Source organism: Hylobates moloch, unplaced genomic scaffold (genome assembly GCF_009828535.3).
Source record: "Hylobates moloch isolate HMO894 unplaced genomic scaffold, HMol_V3 SCAFFOLD_12, whole genome shotgun sequence".
Taxonomy (NCBI): Eukaryota; Metazoa; Chordata; class Mammalia; order Primates; family Hylobatidae; genus Hylobates; species Hylobates moloch.
The window spans coordinates 47,177,085-47,193,782 of record NW_026652287.1 but is presented as its reverse complement, the minus strand read 5'-3'; the positions used below and the strand labels follow the sequence as shown (position 1 = coordinate 47,193,782).

Below are 16,698 nucleotides of genomic sequence, written 5' to 3'. Positions count from 1 at the left end.
TTTATTTTTGAGACAGAGTCTTGCCCTGTTGCCCAGGCTGGAGTGCAGTGGTGCGACCTCAGCTCACTGCCACCTCCGCCTCCTGGGTTCAAACAATTCTCCTCTCTCAGCCTCCCAAGTAGCTGGGATTACAGCTGCACGCCACCACGCCCAACTAATTTTTGTATTTTTAGTAGAGACGGGGTTTCACCACATTGGCCAGGCTGGTCTTGAACTCCTGACCTCAACTGATCCACCCGCCTCGGCCTCCCAAAGTGCTGAGATTACAGGCGTGAGCCACTGCGCCTGGCAATTCTTAATTTTTTAAAGACAGGGTCTTGCTTTGTTGTCCAGGCTGGAGTGCAGTGGTGTAATCGGTGTACTGCAGCCTCCAACTCCTGGGCTGAAGCGATCCTCGAAACTCAGCCTCTCCAGGAGCTGGGACCGCAGGCACATGCTACCACATCCAGCTAATTGTTTTATTTTTTGTAGAGATGGGGGTCTCACTGTGTTGCCCAGGCTGGTCTCAAACTCCTGGGCTCAAGTGATCTATCTGCCTCAGCCTCTCAGAGTGTTAGTATTACAGGGGTGAGCCACCGCAGCCAGCTTCCAAGTAATGACTCCAGATGCTACCTCTCCCCCCAGTGGAGCACATCCCCTCCCTGTGGCAATCCCATCCCAACCCCCCTACCTGGTAGATGAAGCTGGAGGATGGGACCAGGAGGGCCCTGTCCAGCGATGGTAGATGCTGTCACCCACAGCTCACAGGGACCCCAAGGAAGGTCAGGCAGGGTGACACTCTGTGTGTTGCCACTCACTGGAGAACACAACCAAAGAAGTTGGGGAGGTGGTCAAGCCTACCACAGGGCCTTTGCATGTGCTCTTCCTGCTGTCTGCAACACTCTCTCCCAGGTATCCACATGGCTCCCTCCTCATCTCTTTTAGGTCTTTGCTCAAAGGTCACCTCTTCCATGAGGCTTTCCTTGACTCCGCTCTATTTGAAATTGCACCCCCTTCACCACCCACCGTCCTTGTTTGATTTTTTTTTTTTTTTTTTTTGAGATGGAGTCTTGCTCTGTAACACTCTGTTGCCCAGGATGGGGTATAGTCGTGTGATCTCAGCTCACTGCAACCTCCGCCTCCTGGGTTCAAGCAATTCTGCTGTCTCAGCCTCCTGAGTAGCTGGGACTACAGGTGCCCACCACCACATCTGGTTAATTTTTATATTTTTAGTAGAGACCGGGTTTCACCATACTGGTCAGGCTGGTCTCAAACTCCTGACCTCAGGTGATCTGCCCACCTCAGCCTCCAAAGTGCTGGGATTATAGGTGTGAGCCATCTTGCCCAGCCCCTTGCTTCATTCTCTACTCAGCGCTTATCACCATCTCATACACTGCTTAGATATTATTTAGTTTGTCTTTGCACGATCTCGGCTCACTGCAACCTCCACCTCCCGGGTTCAAGCAATTCTAGTGCCTCAGCCTCCTGAGTAGCTGAACTACATGCTGTGCCACCAGGCCTGGATAATTTTTGTATTTTTAGTAGAGATGAGCTTTCACCATGTTGGCCAGGTTGGTCTCGAACTCCTGACCTCAAGTGATCTGCCTGCCTTGGCCTCCCAAAGTGCTGGGATTACAGGCGTGACCCACCATGCCGGGCCTTCTATATATATTTTTAAAATTATATATAGACCGTGCGCAGTGGCTCATGCCTACAATCCCCGCACTTTGGGAGGCCGAGGCGGGTGGATCACGAGGTCAGGAGTTCGAGACCAGCCTGACCAACATAGTGAAACCCCGTCTCTACTAAAAATACAAAAATTAGCCAGGCACGGTGGCGCGCGCCTGTAATCCCAGCTACTCAGGAGGCTGAGGCAGGAGAATTGCTTGAACCCAGGAGGCGGAGGTTGCAGTGAGCCAAGATCACGCCATTGCACTCCAGCCTGGGTGACAATGCGAGACTTCATCTCAAAAAAAAAAAACAGAAAAAAAAGAACCATACCATGGAATTTTGACATCCTTTTATCTTTTTCACTAATAAAATATGACAAGCATCTTTCAATGTCGATAAATATAGATTGACATCCTCATTTTTAATGGCCGAATGAAAGCTCATTACACTGATAGCCAAGAGGGAATTGAGGACACCATGTATGGTCCCTGGGCCAAAGAGGCCCACGTGGGGACAAGGGGTGGGGTTGACTGATGGGTGGGTCTTGTGGGGGCTGGGATGACAGGTCAGCAGGCAGGGAAGCTCACCATTCGTGCAGACGGAGGGGCTGGTTCCACTCTGTGCACACAAGGTGTAGTGGGTGAGGTGGCCTCGAAGCTGGTGCCTTGGGACCTCTCCCCACGCTATGACGGGGGTCCCTGGAGGGGCATCTTGGAGTCGCCAAAGCGTTGGCCCCACTAGGGGTGCTGGGGAGGAAGGCAGTAGGTCAAGGTCGGCCTGGGTTACAGGAGCCCCCCATCCTCCAGCCCCACTCTTACCTAGTTCCTCCCTGAACCCCCAGATGGAGGGTGCAGAAGCCAAGCCTGAAGCAGAGACTGCGGTCACAGTGATTCGATAGGGGACCCCGACAGTGAAATTCCCTGAGTGACAAAGGAATAAAGACCAGTTAGAGTTGGCTCTCCTTCCCATGCTCATTTCCTACTTGCTAGGTGTTTTCATTGGGGTCCCCAGAAGGACACCCTGAGATAAGGATCTGAGTGTATGTCATTTATCTAGGAGGTAATCCCAGAAAACCCCAATAGGGCAGTAGGGGAGTGAAATGGGGAAGGAACAAGTTCTCACTGTGGACAACTGAGACGCAGTCCCATGGGGGACCTCTTGGGGGCAGCAGAGAGCAGGCATCGCAGAGTCAGCCCAGCTCAGGAGTAGGGAGCTGGGGTATTTATCCACCAAGCTTCATTAGTCATGCTGAGGGCTGTTCCTGAGGGCTCTTAACTTCTCAATATTTCCATCTTGCTTCTCCAGCAGGCAAAATGCCTCAGTGACCAGAAAAAGCCCTTAGGCCAGGAAACATAAGTGTGGGCAGCTGGGAGAGAGGCCTAAAGACTCTGAGGTGGTCAAACAGATATGAGCAGGCAACTGACAGCACCTACCATGGTAGCTGAGGCTGCTGCAGTCCCTCCTCTAAACCCTATCACATCCACATAGCCTTCCCCAACTGGGAATTTTCCATGATTGGGCCTTCACTTCTTTGGTTCATATATCCTTGTGGGTCTTGGGACTGTGTCCTAAATTTCTCACCCAACATCTTCGCAGCTCTTCCAAGTCCATTAATTAATTAATTTATTTATTTATAAAGATTTCTTACCAGGTACAGTTGCTCGTGCCTGTCACCCCAGCACTTTGGGAGGCCAAGGCAGGTGGATTGCCTGAGCTCAGGAGTTCAAGAACAGCCTGGGCAACATGGAGAAACCCCACCTCTACAAAAAATACAAAAACTAGCTGGGCTTGGTGGTACACGCCTGTAATCCCAGCTCCTCAGGGCGCTGAGGTGGGAGGATTGCTTGAGCCATGGAGGTTGATGCTGCAGTGAGCTGAGATCACGCTACTGCACTCCAGCCTGGCTGACAGAGTGAGACTCATCTCTTAAAAAAAAAAAAAAGGCCGGGCGCGGTGGCTCACGCTTGTAATCTCAGCACTTTGGGCGGCCGAGGCTGGCGGATCATTAGGTCAGGAGATCGAGACCACGGTGAAACCCCCGTCTCTACTAAAAATACAAAAAAATTAGCTGGGCGTGGTGGCGGGCGCCTGTAGTCCCAGCTACTCGGAGAGGCTGAGGCAGGAGAATGGTGTGAACCTGGGAGGCGGAGCTTGCAGTGAACCGAGATTGTGCCACTGCCTCCAGCCTGGGCGACAGAGCGAGACTCCGTCTCAAAAAAAAAAAAAAAAAAAAAAAAGGGCCAAGCGTGGTGGCTCACCCCTGTCATCCCATCATTTTGGGAGGCCAATGCGGGTGGATCTCTTGAGGTCAGGAGTTTGATACCAGCCTAGCCAACATGGTGAAACCCCATCTCTACTAAAAATAAAAGAATTAGCCGGGCATGGCGGTGGGCGCCTGTGATCCCAGTTACTCCCCAGAGGCTGAGGCAAGAGAATTGCTTGAACCCGGGAGGTGAAGGCTGCAGTGAGCTGAGATCGCGCCACTGCACCCCAGCCTGGGTGACAGAGCCAGCCTCCATCTCAAAAAAAAAAAAAAGAAAAGAAAAGTTAGGCTGGGCACAGTGGCTCATGCCTGTAATCCCAGCACTTTGGGAGGCCAAGGCAGGCAGATCACTTGAGGTCAGGAGTTGGAGACCAGCCAAACCAACATAGTGAAACCCCGTCTCTACTTAAAAAAAAAAAAAAAAAAAAAAAAAAAAAAATTAACCGGGTGTGGTGGCACACTCCTGTAGTCCCAGCTACTCAGGAAGCTGAGTCACGAGGATCACTTGAACCCAGGAGATGGAGGTTGCAGTGAGCTGAGATGGCACCATTGCACTCTAGCCTGGGCCACAGAGTGGGATCTTGCCTCCAAAAAGCAAAAAAAAAAAAAAAAGTCTTGTGTGAATTCACGCTACTTTTTTATTTATTTATTTTTTGAGACTGAGTCTCACTCTGTCACCCAGGCTAGAGTGCAGTGGCACAATCTCGGCTCACTGCAACCTCCACCTCCCAGGTTCAAGCGATTCCCCTGCCTCAGCCTCCTGAGTAGCTGGGACTACAGGCATGTGCCACCATGCCCCACTAATTTTTGTATTTTCAGTAGAGACGGGGTTTCACTATGTCGGTCAGGCTGGTGTCGAACTCCTGACCTCAGGTGATCCGCCCCTTTCGGCCTCCCAGAGTGCTGTGATTATAGGCGTGAGCCACCAAGCCCGGCCATCACGCTACTTTAATCATAGCGCTCCCTCTTACAAGTCCACCCACCCATCAATGTGCTTTAACAGCTGGGATGGAAACTTAGGTGTCCCAGGGCCTCACCTGGTAACAGAGCACTGAGGTTCCCAGGGGGAAGCCGGACCCAGCTGAGTTTCTCCAGGGGGTCCCCATCTCTAGCCCAATCCACTACATGCTCCCGTGGCTCCCCAGGCCCCGGTCGCCAGGTCACCAGTAGCTCCGTGCTCCCAGCGATGCTGCTGACCGCCACGCTATGGGGGGCAGAGGCTGAATCTGGAGGGTGGAGAGAAGTCTCAGCTGCCCACTCAGGAAGTCACCTCCCACCCCTCCAGGGCGCCAAGCCGAGGAAGGTCACAGTCTCTTACCCAAACAGACCAAAGAGAGGTTGGTGAGAGGCTCCCAGCTTGTGGCGTTGACAGCGGACACCCTGGCCCACTCCGCCCCACTGGGAATTAGGGAGCAGCAGCAGGTAATTCCTTCGGGATTCAGCTCACGACCTCCAACCCAGAACCAGACTTTGTAGCTCACCTGCACACAGGGCCCTGGGGCCTGAGGGATGAAGGGAAAAAGGATTAATGTCTCCCGTTAATCAGGCACATATATGTGTCTCCCTGAGGTCACCTGATAAACCACCGGTCAGTGAAGCATTTTTTGTTTGTTTGTTTGTTTTTTGACACTGAGTCTCGTTCTGTTACCCAGACTGGAGTGAAGTGGCGCGATCTCGGCTCACTGCAACCTCCACCTCCCGGGTTCAAGCGATGTTCCTGCCTCAGCCTCCTGAGTAGCTGGGATTACAGGTGCCTGCCTTCACGCCTGGCTAATTTTTGTATTTTTAGTAGAGACAGGGTTTCACCATGTTGGCCAGGCTGATCTCAAACTCCTGACCTCAAGTGATCTGCCTGCCTCGGCCTCCCAAAGTGCTGGGATTACAGGCGTGAGTCAGCAAACCTGGCCAGGTGCAAAATTTAAAGGGAGTGGGGGATACCAAAAACCCAGTAAGTGAGATAAATAATATTTTAATGCAGTATTATAATAAATCAAAATTAATGCCAAAAAACCCATGACAAAATATCAAGTTTTTTTTTTTCTTTTTTTGAGACAGAGTCTCGCTCTGTCACCCAGGCTGCAGTGCAGTGGCGCCATCTTGGCTCACTGCAAGCTCTGCCTCTGGGGTTCACACCATTTTCCTGCCTCAGCCTCCCGAGTAGCTGGGACTACAGGCGCCTGCCACCACGCCCAGCTAATTTTTTGTATTTTTAGTAGAGATGGGGGTTTCACCGTGTTAGCCAGGATGCTCTCGATCTCCTGACCTTGTGATCCGCCCGTCTTGGCCTCCCAAAGTGCTGGGATTACAGGCATGAGCCACCACGCCCGGCCATCTTTTTTTTTTTTTCTTTTTGACATAAGTTCTCACTATTGTACAGGCTGAAGTGCAGTGGTGCAATCATAGCTCACTGCAGCCTCAACATCCTAGGCTCAAGTGATCCTCCCACCTCAGCCTCCCCAGTAGCTGGGACTATAGATGCACGCCACCACACCCCGCTAATTTTTTTTTTTTTTTTTGAGACAGAGTCTCACTCTGTCACCCAGGCTGGAGTTCAGTGGCACAATCTCGGCTCACTGCAACCTCCCCAGGTTCAGGCGATTCTCCTGCCTCAGCCTCCCAAGTAGCTGGGATTACAGGTGCCTGCCACCACGCCCGGCTAATTTTTGTACTAAAAAGTAGAGATGGGGTTTCACCATCTTGGCCAGGCTGGTCTTGAACTCCTGACCTTATGATCCACCCACCTCGGCCTCCCAAAGTGTTGGGATTACAGGCATGAGCCACTGTGCCCGGCCCCTGCTAATTTTTTATTCATTGTATAGATGAGTATCTCGCTATGTTGCCCAGGCTGGTCTCGAACTCCTGGCCTCAAGTGGTCCTCCTGCCTCAGACTCCCAAACTGCTGGGATCACAGGCGTTAGCCACCACACTCGGCCCAAAATACCAAGATTTTAAAGTAAAAACAGGATTTGATCCTGCACCTGTGTGACCCTACCCTGCTCACCTCCCTAACCCTGGTCTTGGTTCCAATCGAACTGTATTTCTGAAAACAGGCAGTTGGTCCTTGAACTCTAGTTTGCTGACTTAATTTTTTAAAATATCGGCCAGGCATGGTGGCTCACACCTGTAATCCCAGCACTTTGGGAGACTGAGGCGGGAAGACCACCTGAGTTCAGGAGTTTGAGAACAGCCTGGCCAACATGGTGAAACCTCGTCTCTACTAAAAATACAAAAATTAGCCGGGTGTGGTGGCAGGCGCCTATAATCCCAGCTACTCAGGAGGCTGAGGCAGGAGAATCGCTTGAACCCAGGAGGCGGAGGTTGCAGTGAGCCGAGACGTGCCACTGCACTCCAGCCTGGGCAACAAGAGCGACACTCCATCTCAAATACATAAATAAATAAAAGATATTGGATTGTGTGGTCTAAGAAGGTGGAAGACCACACCTGTCATCGTGTTCCTTTGCTTATTTACTGAGAGCACGGGTCAAGCAATGCTGCCTGGCACATAGCAGGTGCTTCACAGATTTGCATCAGTGAGGATAAATGCACCTTCTCAGCCATTTTATAATACTTTTTTGTGTGTGTGTGTGAGACAGAGTCTTGCTCTTGTTGCCCAGGCTGAAGTGCAGTGGCTTGAGCTCAGCTTACTGCAACCTCCACCTCCCAGGTTCAAGTGATTCTCCCGTCTCAGCCTCCTAAGTAGCTGGGATTACAGGTGCCTGCCACCATGCCCAGCTACTTTTTGTATTTTTAGTAGAGATGGGGTTTCACCATGTTGGCCAGGCTGGTCTTGAACTTCTGACCTCAAGTGATCTGCCCACCTGAGCCTCTCAAGGTGCTAGGATTACAGGCATGAGCCACCATGCCCGGCCTATTAATACCCTTTGGATACTAGCATTTAAACTCTTAGCACAGGCCAGGCGCGGTGGCTCATGCGTGTAATTCCAGCTCTTTGGGAGGCCGAGGTGGGTGGATCACAAGGTCAGGAGTTCAAGGCCATCCTGGCCAAGATGGTGAAACCCCCATCTCTACTAAAAATACAAAAAGTAGCTGGGCGTGGTGGTGGGCACCTGTAATCCCAGCTACTTGGGAGGCTGAGGCAGAGAATGGCTTGAACCTGGGAGGTGGAGGTTGCAGTGAGCTGAAATCATGCTGCTGCACTCCAGCTTGGGCAACAGAGCGAGACTCCATCTCAAAATAAATAAATGAATAAATAAACCCTTGGCACACTGTGTTATATTTTCTGGAGCTGAGCTCCAGTCTCGCTGTCAGGTTTTTGCATCTGCTGCCCCCGCCTGGAATATCTGCACCCATCCTTATGGCTCAGACCTCTCTGAAGCAGCTGACATTGGTGGAGACTTGCTCCATGCCCCACCCTGTGCTGACCACTCTAGCAACCCATCCTTGAATCTTCAAAGCAACCTCTAGAGGGCAGCACGGTAAACTCTGCCTTGTTTATGTCATTGGTGTTTTTTTGTTTGTTTTTTGTTTTGGAGACAGAGTTTCACTCTTGTAGCCCAGGCTGTAGTGCAGTGGCGTGATCTCGGCTCACTGCAACCTTCACCTCCCGGGTTCAAGCAATTCTTCTGCCTCAGCCTCCAGAGTAGTTGGGATTACAGGCACCCACCACCACTCCCGGCGAAGTTTTGTATTTCTAGTAGAGATGGGGTTTCACCATGTTGGCCAGGCTGGTCTCCAACTCCTGACCTCAAGTGATCCAACCTCCTCGGCCTCCCACAGTGCTGGGATTACAAGCGTGAGCCACTGCATCCGGCCTTATGTCATTGTTATTTAGGGGTTTCCTGACACGTGCAGAGAAATGTAACTGGTCCCTGAAGCTCACCTTCCATAGAAGCAAGGGTTCGTCTCCTCCAGGCGTCCCACAGAGGTTCCCTGATACCCACACATCTTTTGGAGCTGGCAAGGATGAGGAAACGGGGGAACAAATGAGTGGGACATGATTGGACAGACTTCTGGGGGTGGGAGGGGCGTGGATTGAGGACAAGCCCAGATATCCTCACCAGAAGGTGGTGTCTGGAAGGACAAAATGGGGCTCCACTCGCCCCACAAATCCTCTTCTTTCTCCATTCGGCAGCGGCCATACACTTTGTAGCCAGTGGCTAGCTCCAAATCTTGGATCACAACAGGGGCCAGGGGTATGGTCTTCAGCTCCGGTTCCAGCTTGGGGAGAGACAGGTGAGCGTGACATGCCCAGGGCCTGAGTCAAGGGTATTTGAACTTATCTTTTTTTTTTTTTTTTGGCTTTGTTTTTCATTTTGAGACAGTCTCGTTCTGTGGCCCAGGCTAGAGTGCAGTGGTGCAACCTTGGCTCACTGCAACCTCTCCCTCCTGGGTTCAAGCAATTCTCCTGCCTCAGCCTCCTGAATAGCTGGGATTACAGGAGCCTGTCACCACACCTGCTAATTTTTTTTTTTTTTTTTTTTTTTTGAGGCGGAGTCTTGCTCTGTCACCAGGCTGGAGTGCAGTGGCATGATCTCAGCTCACTTCAACCTCCACCTCCCAGGTTCAAGCGATTCCCCTGCCTCAGCCTCCCAAGTAGCTGGGATTACAGGCACGCGCCACCACACTCAGCTAATTTTTTGTATTTTAGTAGAGACAGAGTTTCACCATGTTGGCCAAGATGGTCTCGATCTCCTGACCTCGTGATCCGCCCGCCTCGGCCTCCCACAGTGCTGGGATTACAGGTGTGAGCCACCGTGCCCAGCCAATTTTTGTATTTTTAGTAGAGACGGGGTTTCACCATCTTGGCCAGGCTGGTCTTGAACTCCTGACCTCAGGTGATCTGCCCACCTCGGCCTCCTAAAGTGCTGGGATTAGAGCCACCGTGCCTAGCTGGTACTTGAACTTATCTATCAGCAAAGCGAGCAACCATTTGTATTTGCCCAGGACCAAGGGGGTTTCCAGAACATGGGCCTGTCAGAAAAATTGCCACAGTCCCGAGCAGACAGAGAAAAGATTGTCACTCTACGTGCTAGGTATAGCAGGAAGTGGTAACTTCTATTATTATCTCGTTTTACAGACAAGGGAACTGAGGCCCAGAGAGGGAAAGTGACTAGCCCAAGGTCACAGAGCTGGTGTGCTGGAGCTGAGCACTGAGGTAGTCAGAGTCCAAAGTCTACATCTCAGCCGGGTGAGGTGGCTCACGCCTGTAATCCCAACACTTTGGGAGGTGGAGGCGGGTGGATCACCTGAGGTAAGGAGTTCGAGACCAGCCTGGCTAAATAGCGAAACCCCATCTCTATTAAAAAAAATACAAAAACTTAGCTGGGCATGGTGGCACATGCCTGTAATCCCACCTACTTGGGGGGCTGAGGTGGGAGAATCGCTTGAACCTGGGAGGTGGAGGTTGCAGTGAGTCAAGATGGCGCCACTGCACTCCAGCCTGGGCAACAGAGTGAGACTCCATCTCAAAAAAAAAAGGGGACTGGGTACAGTGGCTCACCCCTGTAATCGAAGCACTTTGGGAGGCCCAGGTGGGTGGATCACCTGAGGTCAGGAGTTTAAGACCAACCTGACCAACATGGAGAAACCCCGTCTCTACTAAAAATACAAAATTAGCCGGGCATGATGGCACATGCCTTTAATCCCAGCTACTCGGGAGGCTGAGGCAGGAGAATCGCTTGAACCCAGATGGCGGAGGTTACAGTGAGCCGAGATCACGCCATTGCACTCCAGCCTGCACAATAAGAGCAAAACTCCGTCTCAAAAAAAAAAAAAAAATTCTGCATCTCAGTGTTGCTCTGAATTGCATGAATAAGCACAATTCTCAACTCTTCTTCTTTTTTTTTTTTTTTGAGATGCAGTCTTGCTCTGTTGCCAGGCTGCTGGAGTGCAGTGGCACGATCTCGGCTCACTGCAACCTCCATCTCCTTGGTTCAAGTGATTCTCCTGCCTTAGCCTCTCAAGTAGCTGGGACTACAGGCACCACCACCACGCCCAGCTACTTTTTTGTATTTTTAGTAGAGATGGGGTTTCACCATGTTGGCCAGGCTGGTCCCGAACTCCTGCCCTCAGGTGATCCACTCTCCTTGGCCTCCCACAGTGCTGGGATTACAGGTGTGAGCCACTGCACCTGGTCAGATTATTTTTTAACTTCTTAGAGACGAGTCTTGCTCTCCTGCCCAGGCTGGTCTCAAACTCTTGACCTCAAACAATCCTCCTGCCTCAGCCTCCTGAGTAGCTGGGACTCCAGGCACGAGCCACTATGCCCTGCTAATTGTTTCACTTTTTTTGTAGAGATGAGGTCTCCCTAAGTTGCCCAGGCTAGTCTTGAACTCCTGGTCTCAAGTGATCCTCCTGCCTCAGCCTCCCAAGGTGCTGGGATTTTAGGAATGAGCCACTATGACCGGGTGATAGATTATTTTGGCAGGAGAAAAAAAAATTTTTTTTTTGAGACTGAGTCTCACTCTGTCGCTCAGGCTGGAGCGCAGTGGCCCAATCTCGGCTCACTGCAACCTCCGCCTCTCGGGTTCCAGTGATTCTCCTGCTTCAGCCTTCAGTAGCTGGGATTACAGGTGCCCACCGCCATGCCCAGCTAATTTTTGTATTTTTAGTGGAGATGGGATTTCGCCATGTTGGCCAGGCTGGTCTCGAACTCTTGACCTCAAGTGATCCGTCCCCCTCAGCCTCCCAAAGTGCTGGGATTACAGGCGTGAACCACTGCGCCCGGCCATGGGAGGAGAATTTTTAGCTGAACAAGAAGCACGTGCAGGCATTTTGTGTGGGATGCAGACAGGCTCAGGGGCAGGCACAGAATGAGTCCTGGGCTGGGTCTCAGATTAGGAGATGTTGCCTCAATCCCTGCCCGGAATAGGGTGGGGAGAAAAGGACCCCAGCACTCACCAGGGTCCAGGCCGCCTCCTGACATCTTCGGTAGTGGAACTGGCAGATCAGAACTTTATGAGACGGCCACGTAGGTGGGGCCCAATGGACAGTGGCCTCCAGGGGGTCATCCTCGGAAAAGTCCACGTCAGGGCCCAGCCGGGGGGCATTTGGCTTCACTGGGGAAGGGGAAACCAGGGTGTAGTGAGCCACGCCCTCCAAGAGCACCCACCCCGCATAGAGCGCCCACCCTCCCGCCACATTACTTTGGGTTTCTAGGTTCACGAAGACGGGGGGCCAGAGAGGCTGGCCAGCCTTAGTGCCCCAGACAAGGAGTTTGTCAGACACGGTGAGCTGTTCCCGAGGAATGGCCACCCAGCTCCGTCCAGCCGCCACTGCCACAGTCTGGGTTTTGTTGCAACGGCTGTGAGGAGAGAGGTGGGGATGAGATGTACACTCGGCTAGAGCCAGGGCCACTGATAACCACCCTTGTGCCAACAGAGTGGCTGCAGCCTGCTCTGCTTGGGTTCAAATCCCACCTCTGCTGCTTCAGAGCTGTGTGACCTTGAGTAAGTGACTTAACTTCTCTGTGCGTCAGTTTCCTCATCTACAAAGTGAGGGTAATAAAAGTAACTGCTCTTTTTCTTTTCTTTTTTTTTTTTTTTTAAGACAGTCACCTAGGTTGGAGTGTAATGTCATGATCTTGGCTTACTGCAACCTCTGCCTCCTGGATTCAATTGATCCTCCCACCTCATCCTCCCAAGTAGCTAGAATTATAGGCATGTGTCACCACACCTGGCTAATTCTTTTGTATTTTTAGTAGAGATGGGGTTTCACCATGTTGGCTAGGCTGGTCTCGAACTCCTGACCTCAAGTGATGCACACACCTCAGCCTCCCAAATTGCCAAGATTACAGGCATGAGCCACCATGCCTGGTCATAACTGCTCTTTTCTCTCTCTCTTTTTCTTTCTTTCCTTCCCTTCCTCTCCCTCACCCTTCTTTCCTCCCTCCCTCCCTTCCTTCCTTGCTTTCTCTCTTTCTTTCTTTTTTTCTTTTTTTATTTTTTGAGACGGATTTTTGCTCTTGTTGCCCAGGCTGGAGTGCAATGGTGCGATCTTGGCTCACCGCAACCTCTGCTTCCCAGGTTCAAGCGATTCTCTTGTCTCAGCCTCCCTAGTGGCTGGAATTACAGGCATGCACCACCACTCCCGGCTAATTTTGTACTTTTAGTAGAGACAGGGTTTCTCCATGTTGGTCAGGCTGGTCTCGAACTCCCGACCTCAGGTGATCTGCCTGTCTCGGCCTCCCAAAGTGCTGGAATTACAGGCGTGAGCCACTGCATCCAGCCCTTTCCTCTCTTTTTTTTTTTTAGACACACGATCTCACTCTGTCACTGGAGCAGTGAGATCATAGATCACTGCAACCTTGAACTCCTAGGCTCAAGCAATCCTCCTGCCTCAGCCTCCAGAGTAGCTGGGATAACAGGTGTGCATCACAACGCTCAGCTAATTTTTAAATTTTTTGTAGAAATGGGGTCTTGCTATGTTGCCCAGGTTGGTCTCCTCTAACTCTTGGCTTCAAGCAATCACATGCTGAGACCCCCATCTCTACAAAAAATGTTTTAAAAATTAGCCAGGGGTAGTGGCGCACACTTGTGGTTTCAGCTACTTGAGAGGCTGGGGTGGGAGGATCGATTGAGCCCAGGAGGTTAAGTTGCAGTGAGTTGCAATCATGCCATTGCACTCCAGCCTGGGTGACAGGGTAAGACCCTGTCTCAAAAACAGCAACAAAAACACCATATATAGAAAGACAGAGACAGGCCAGGTGCGGTGGCTCACGCCTGTAATCCCAGCACTTTGGGAGGCCGAGGCGGGCGGATCACGAGGTCAGGAGATCGAGACCACAGTGAAACCCCGTCTCTACTAAAAATACAAAAAAATTAGCCGGGCGTGGTGGCGGGCGCCTGTAGTCCCAGCTACTCGGAGAGGCTGAGGCAGGAGAATGGCGTGAACCCAGGAGGCGGAGCTTGCAGTGAGCCGAGATCGCGCCACTGCACTCCAGCCTGGGCGACAGAGCGAGACTCCGTCACAAAAAAAAAAAAAAAAAATACAAAAATTAGCTGGGCGTGGTGGCACGTGCCTGTAATCCCAGCTACTCGGGAAGCTGAGGCAGGATAATCGCTTGAACCAGGGAGTCGGAGGTTGCAGTGAGCCGAGATCGCACCATTGCACTCCAGCCTGGCAACAGAGAGAGACTCCATCTCAAAAAAAAAAAAAGAGAGAGAGAGTGAGAGAGGTTCTCACTCTGTTGGCCAGACTGGTCTTGAACTCCTGGCCTCAAGCAATCCCCCCCACCATTCCCCTTGGCCTCCCAGTGTTGGGATTACAGGTGTAGGGACATCACGCCTAGCCTGAGGAGACGTTTGAATAAAGGCCTGAAGGAGATGAGTACAGAACCATGCAGTAGCTAGAAGAACAGCATTCCAGGAAGAGGAAACACAGGGTGCAAAGACCTGGAGGCCAAACTGTGCCTGGTGTGTTTGACAAATAGTAAGAAGGGGCCAGGCGTGGTGGCTCACACCTGTAATCCCAGCACTTTGGGACGCTAAGGCAGGCGGATCACTAGAAGCCAGGAGTTGGAGACCAGCCTGGACAACATCATGAAACCCCATCTCTACTAAAAATACAAAAATTAGCCGAGCCGGGAGCGGCGGCTCACGCCTGTAATCCCAGCACTTTGGGAGGCCGAGGCGGGCGGATCACGAGGTCAGGAGATCGAGACCATCCTGGCTAACACAGTGAAACCCCATCTCTACTAAAAATACAAAAAATTAGCCAGGCGTGGTGGCGGGCGCCTGTAGTCCCAGCTACTCAGGAGGCTGAGGCAGGAGAATGGCGTGAACCCCAGGGGCGGAGCCTGCAGTGAGCCGAGATCGCGCCACTGCACTCCAGCCTGGGCAACAGCGAGACTCCATCTCAAAAAAAAAAAAAAAAAATTAGCCGTGTGTCCTGGCAGACGCCTCTAGTCCCAGCTACTTGGGAGGCAGGAGAATCGCTTGAACCCGTGAGATGGAGGTTGCAGTGAGCTGAGATTGCGCCACTGCTCTCCAGCCTGGGCAACAGAGTGAGACTCTGTCTCAAAAAAAAAAAAAAGTAAAAATAAATATATAAATAAGGAAATGAAATCAGTTTGTCCAATGGACGTGTCTTCCCAATGCAGCACTATTCAAAACAGCCAATATATGGAATGTGTCCATCACCAGATGTATGGATCAAGAATATGTGGGGCCGGGCACGGTGGCTCATGCCTGTAATCCCAGCACTTTGGGAGGCTGAGGTGGGCAGAGTTCGGGTCAGGAGTTCGAGAACAGCCTGACCAACACGGCGAAACCCCGTCTCTACTAAAAATACAAAAATTAGCCGGGTGTGATGGCGCATGCCTGTAATCCCAGCTACTCAGGAGGCTAAAGCAGAAGAATCGCTTGAACCCGGGAGGCAGAGGTTGCAGTGAGCTGAGATCACGCCACTGCACTCCAGCCTGAGCGACAGAGCGAGACTTTGTCTCAAAAAAGAAATGTGGTATACGTACACGACGGAATAATATTCAGCCTTAAAAAAAGAAGAAAATACACTGTGCCTGGTGGCTCACGCCTGTAATCCCAGCACTTTGGGAGGCCAGGGCAGGTGGATCATTTGAGATCAAGAGTTTGAGATCAGCCTGGCCAACATGGTGAAACTCGGCTCAACTAAAAATACAAAAATTAGCCAGATGTGGAGATGCCCACCTATAATCTCAGCTACTTAGGAGGCTGAGGCACGAGAATCGCGTGTACCGGGGAGGCAGAGGTTGCAGTGAGCTGAGATCGCGCCACTGCACTCCAGCCTGGGCGACAGAGCCAGATTCTGTCTCAAAAAAAAAAAAAAAAAAAAAAAGGAAATCCTGTCATTTGTAACAACGTGGATGGAAATGGAGAACATTATGTTACATGAAATAAGACACAGAAAGACAAACACCACATGTTTTCATTGATACGTGGAATCTAAAACATCTGAACTCCTCCTAGAGGCAGAGTAAACTGGTGACTACAGTGGCTAGGGGGAGAAGATGGTGGTCAAAGAGTACAAAATCTCAGGCTGGGCATAGTAGCACCTGTAATTTCACCATTTTGGGAGGGCAAGGTGGGAGAATCGCTTGAGCTCAGGAGTTCGAGACTAGCCTAGGCAACAGAGCAAGACTCTGTCTCTACCAAAAAAATTATTTATTTATTTACTTTTAAAATTATTCTTACTTTTTTCCCTCCTCTTCCTCTTCTTCTTATTCTTTCTTTCTTTCTTTTTTTTTTTTTTTAGTAGAGATGGGTTTCACTATGTTGCCCAGGCTGGTCTCCAACTCCTGGGCTCAAGCCATCCTCCCGCCTTGGCCTCCAAAGTGCTGGGATTACAGATGTGAGCTACCACTACAAAAAATTTTTAAAAATTAGCTATGGTGACACACTCCTGTAGTTCCAACTACTGGGAAGGCCGAGGAGGGAAAATGGCTCAAGCCCAGGAGTTTGAGGTTGCAGTGAGCTATGATCGCATCACTGCACTCTAGCCTGGGTGACAGAGCAAGACCTCTTCTCAAAATAAATAAAATCAATACATAAATCAATGAAACTAAAATAAAAATAGAAAAGAGGCATCTTCTCTGACTCCCCCCGCCCGCACCAATTAAAACTAGGCCCCCCATCGCCGGGCGCAGTGGCTCACGCTTGTAATCCCAGCACTTTGGGAGGCCGAGGTGGGTGGATCACGAGGTCAGGAGATCGAGACCACAGTGAAACCCCGTCTCTACTAAAAATACAAAAAATTAGCCGGGCGTGGTGGCGGGCGCCTGTAGTCCCAGCTACTCGGAGAGGTTGAGGCAGGAGAATGGCGTGAACCCGGGAGGCGGAGCTTGCAGTGAG

At 51.2% G+C, this 16,698-nt stretch overlaps 1 protein-coding gene across 1 annotated transcript in view; it reads right to left on the bottom strand.

Annotated features, from left to right (window-relative positions):
* Positions 1 to 16,698, bottom strand: part of IL27RA (interleukin 27 receptor subunit alpha) — a 23,350-nt gene that overhangs the window by 3,084 nt on the left and 3,568 nt on the right. The window contains exons 3-11 of the mRNA XM_032169933.2: positions 12,019 to 12,176; positions 11,774 to 11,931; positions 8,932 to 9,091; positions 8,754 to 8,827; positions 5,232 to 5,415; positions 4,951 to 5,139; positions 2,469 to 2,570; positions 2,238 to 2,396; positions 671 to 796 (exon numbers count right to left, since the gene is read on the bottom strand). Of these exons, the coding sequence (XP_032025824.1) occupies positions 671 to 796; positions 2,238 to 2,396; positions 2,469 to 2,570; positions 4,951 to 5,139; positions 5,232 to 5,415; positions 8,754 to 8,827; positions 8,932 to 9,091; positions 11,774 to 11,931; positions 12,019 to 12,176 (1,310 nt within the window). The remainder of the gene's footprint in view (positions 1 to 670; positions 797 to 2,237; positions 2,397 to 2,468; positions 2,571 to 4,950; positions 5,140 to 5,231; positions 5,416 to 8,753; positions 8,828 to 8,931; positions 9,092 to 11,773; positions 11,932 to 12,018; positions 12,177 to 16,698) is intronic.